The sequence below is a fragment of the Impatiens glandulifera genome, chromosome 4, assembly GCF_907164915.1.
Source record: "Impatiens glandulifera chromosome 4, dImpGla2.1, whole genome shotgun sequence".
NCBI lineage: Eukaryota > Viridiplantae > Streptophyta > Magnoliopsida > Ericales > Balsaminaceae > Impatiens > Impatiens glandulifera.
Genome location: NC_061865.1, coordinates 7,616,003 through 7,619,760, shown reverse-complemented (window position 1 = coordinate 7,619,760; position 3,758 = coordinate 7,616,003). Strand labels below are relative to the sequence as shown.

The window sequence follows — 3,758 nt, the reverse complement described above, 5'->3', positions numbered from 1 at the left end:
TTATAAATAAAACAATTAAAAAATATATTATGTATATCAATTTTTTTAGTTGATAATAGGTTAGAATTAGAATTGAAATTAAAATTTTGTTTTATTGAAATTAATCACTCAATCTCTTAAACTAACTATCACCACTATAATATTTTTGTTGAGAATATAAGGTTAAAAGTGAAAAAAAATGATAATTTAATTAATAAATTTTTATTATTAGAAAAAGGAAAATAAAAATAAAAGTAGTGTAAAGATGGGAATTGATTTCTAAAGTATTTATTTAGGACTGATTTAAAAAATTGTATTCTCAAACTTATTAATCAAATACTTGTTATTTCTATCATTTGATTTATTCCTAAACCACTCAATCAAACTCCCCTAAATCACTGTGATATTACCTTAATATATATTGCATTCAGATTTTATACAACTTTTAAACATTTTGACACTACTATATATTTAAATTTCATCTATTGACTAGTCTTATCTATATTTCATCATGACTAGCAATTTTTTCTACCCTACAATAATTTTAGTTTTGTATGTCTTGCTACAATTTTCAACCGCTCTTATAACAAAACCAACCAAACTAATAGGTTTTTCTACCCATCTTATCCATCGAGATTCATTTGAATCGCCATTGTACGATTCATTGATTAACCAAAGTAACATTGTAGAAAGAGTCATCATTCGCTCTAGTTCCCGTTTATCTTATATCAAGTCTCTATTAAAGCTCCCCAACAATAACACAAAAGAAATTTCTTCCCTAGACTCAAGAATTATGGGAATTAGAGGGGATTATCTCATGGAGATTTCAATTGGCACACCACCTGTCATGCAATGGGCAATTCTTGACATTGCTAGCGACATCGTGTGGACTCAATGCCTGAAATGTGTCAAATGTTTCAAACAGACTCAACCCAAATTTAATCCGATAAAATCATCGTCTTATCAACCAATTCGATGTGGTGCAAAGACATGCAAACAATTGGGCAATGATATTAATTGTATTGGTTCATCGAGCAATTGCAAATATCGATTAGAATACCGAGACGACTCATACAGCTTCGGAGAACTGGCCACGGAAACTTTTAAATTGGGAAACACTTACCTCCCAGGAATGGTTTATGTGTGCTCAAATTACAACGTTGGCTTGTTCGAAAAAACCAATGCTGGCATTGTAGGGCTTGGAAATGGGCCACACTCATTAATTAGTCGGCTCAACCCTAGCATCGGTGGTAAATTCTCGTACTGCCTAACCGATCCTTCTAAAGGAAATGCAAGAAGCAAGATAAACTTCGGAAATAACGCAAATGTGTCTAGCTCTAGCAGGGGTTCAATCTCCACCCCGTTGGTCTTAATGGAAACTCCAGACTTTTATTACATCACATTGGAAGCTATCAGCATCAAAAATATGAGATTTCCCTTCACTGGAGTAACTAAAATATTATCATTGAAAGGTAACAAGTTTAGTGCTCACAAGGGTAATGTCATGATAGACACGGGCACAACACTAACCTATTTGCATGATGATATGTACTATGAATTGGAAAAAGAACTAATAAGCAGTATTCAAGATAGGTCAATTCCTTCACAAAGCAATCTAAAACTTTGTTATAAGAACAGGAAGAACTTTCAATTTCCGACGATCATTTTCCATTTTTCGAAAGGTGCTAACTTGGCTTTGCAGATGAAAAATACTATCATTCAAGATAGAGGCCAATCGTGTCTTGCGATACTCCCAACTAATGATACTCTAGCTATACTGGGTAACATATTACAAATGGACCACATGATTGGATTTGATCTTATGAGACGAAAAGTTTCTTTTCGGCTAAATTATTGCTAAGGGAAATAACTAGTAATTGCTACTCATATTTATTAAATGTTGGAAAATAAAACTTCAATTTGAATAATTATTTTATATGTATTAATAAACTATAATACCATAACATAAAGAAATTTAAAACATCTTTGTTTCGAAACGGATATATAACGTCTGTATGCAAATTTCGAGTTTATATTTGGTTGGTTTATTTTGCTTGGTGTAGGGGTCTCTAGACGAAACTACACAATTAAAAAAAAATATATATTCTCTATTGTATAGAATATAAATAATGTTTAGAGTAATGTTTTTTTTTAAATTATAATATTTATATAATTTATTTTATTAAAATTAAATTAAAAAATTATTTATATTAATTATTAAAATAATATTATTTTATTTTTATAAATAATTAATTAGATAACACATAAGATAAACTAAATATTAAAAAATATTAGCAATCATATATGCCTTTAGAGATTTCACAAATTTGTAATTATTACAAAATATAAGGAGATTAATACTATTATATTTTGTTTGTTCTATAATTATTAAAAATATGAATAGATTAGGTTTTATAAACTCTTATAATAAATAGATTAAATAATAGATAAAAATTAGACAAAGAAAAAAAGTATATAAAAATATAACATATGGAAAAGTAAATAAAAAAAATGTATTTTTGTTTTATAAAATGAATATTAAAAACCATTTTTAAACTTACTTAGATATGTTTATATCACATCCATACTCAACTACACTACATTATACCTAATTACACCAATTTTCATATCAAAAAATAAAAAAATAATCACATTTAGTAGTTATTTCATTTTTATGTGAGACCAAGATTTAACTTGAACTTTAGACACACAAATGTTTTTAAAAAAAAAAATCCATTAAAAAATAAATAAAAATAACTGAAATATTTTAAATTTAAAATGTTTTTTCATAATTTATTTGTCCTCTAATTTTATATATATATATATATAATAATAATAATACTTAATTTTTAAAATGTCCGAATTGTCGGATCAAAAACTGTGGTTAATTTGAATATATATATGAGAGTAAATGGATACTAGGTTAAGAATGTGGGTCGACCCGTCCATAAACTTAAAATGGTTAAAAATAAAATTAAAAATGTTATAGGTATGTTTCGAATTTGTAACATAACAAAAACAAGTACAACTTTTTAACCAACTAGGCTAATAAGACTTTATATTAAAATTCAACACCAAATTTGATAAATGCGGGACATTCTTAACGATATAAGTTCAATTTTTAAACTAACTAATATATATTAATTTTTAAAGTGTCCGGATTGCCGGGTCAAAAGCTGTAGTTAATTTTTATCCGTTGGCAACGCACGTAAATTTTCCTAGTTGTTTTAATTTTGTAATTAGAACTTTTTAAAATAGTCTAATATTGAGATATTTTTTTACAATTTAATAATTAAATATTTTTAAATTAAAGTTATTTTAAATTAGTTGAAATTTTGTTCAAACTTTTGTTTTATGTTGTTATTTAGAAAACTTAATCTCATTGTTGGAATAATAGTATATTGGATTCCCATCTTAATGAAAAAACTTAAAGAGTAAATAAATATATAAAAAGGCAAAACAAATTAACACAATAACACACAATTATTCACGGTGTAAAACCTCTTAAAATCAAGGAGTAAAATTATGAGACTAAAGTTCAAAAACAATATCCATCATAACCAAATGTTCAGCTTCTTTTTTTAGTCATTCATTTACCGAATCTAACATCAGAATGTCTTTATCAATAAGTAGTATGTTATCCACATATAAGACTAAACAAATTATTTTACTCCAACTAAACTTCTTGTAAACACAAGGATCCTCTTCTTATCTAATGAAATTAAACTTTTTATTATTTTCATCAAATCAAAAGTTTCACTCCTTAATGTTTGCTTAAG

The 3,758-nt window shown here is 26.6% G+C and overlaps 1 protein-coding gene across 1 annotated transcript; it reads left to right on the top strand.

Moving 5' to 3' along the window:
* The first annotated feature begins 772 nt into the window (after positions 1–772).
* Positions 773–1,840, top strand: LOC124934609 (aspartic proteinase CDR1-like). Its single transcript, XM_047475135.1, has one exon. The coding sequence runs from the start codon at positions 773–775 to the stop codon at positions 1,838–1,840; it is 1,068 nt and encodes a 355-aa protein (XP_047331091.1).
* Positions 1,841–3,758: the final 1,918 nt, after the last annotated feature.

Excerpts from the sequence above, each read along its gene's own strand:
- LOC124934609 (XM_047475135.1), top strand. The coding sequence starts at position 773 with ATGGGAATTAGAGGGGATTATCTCATGGAGATTTCAATTGGCACACCA.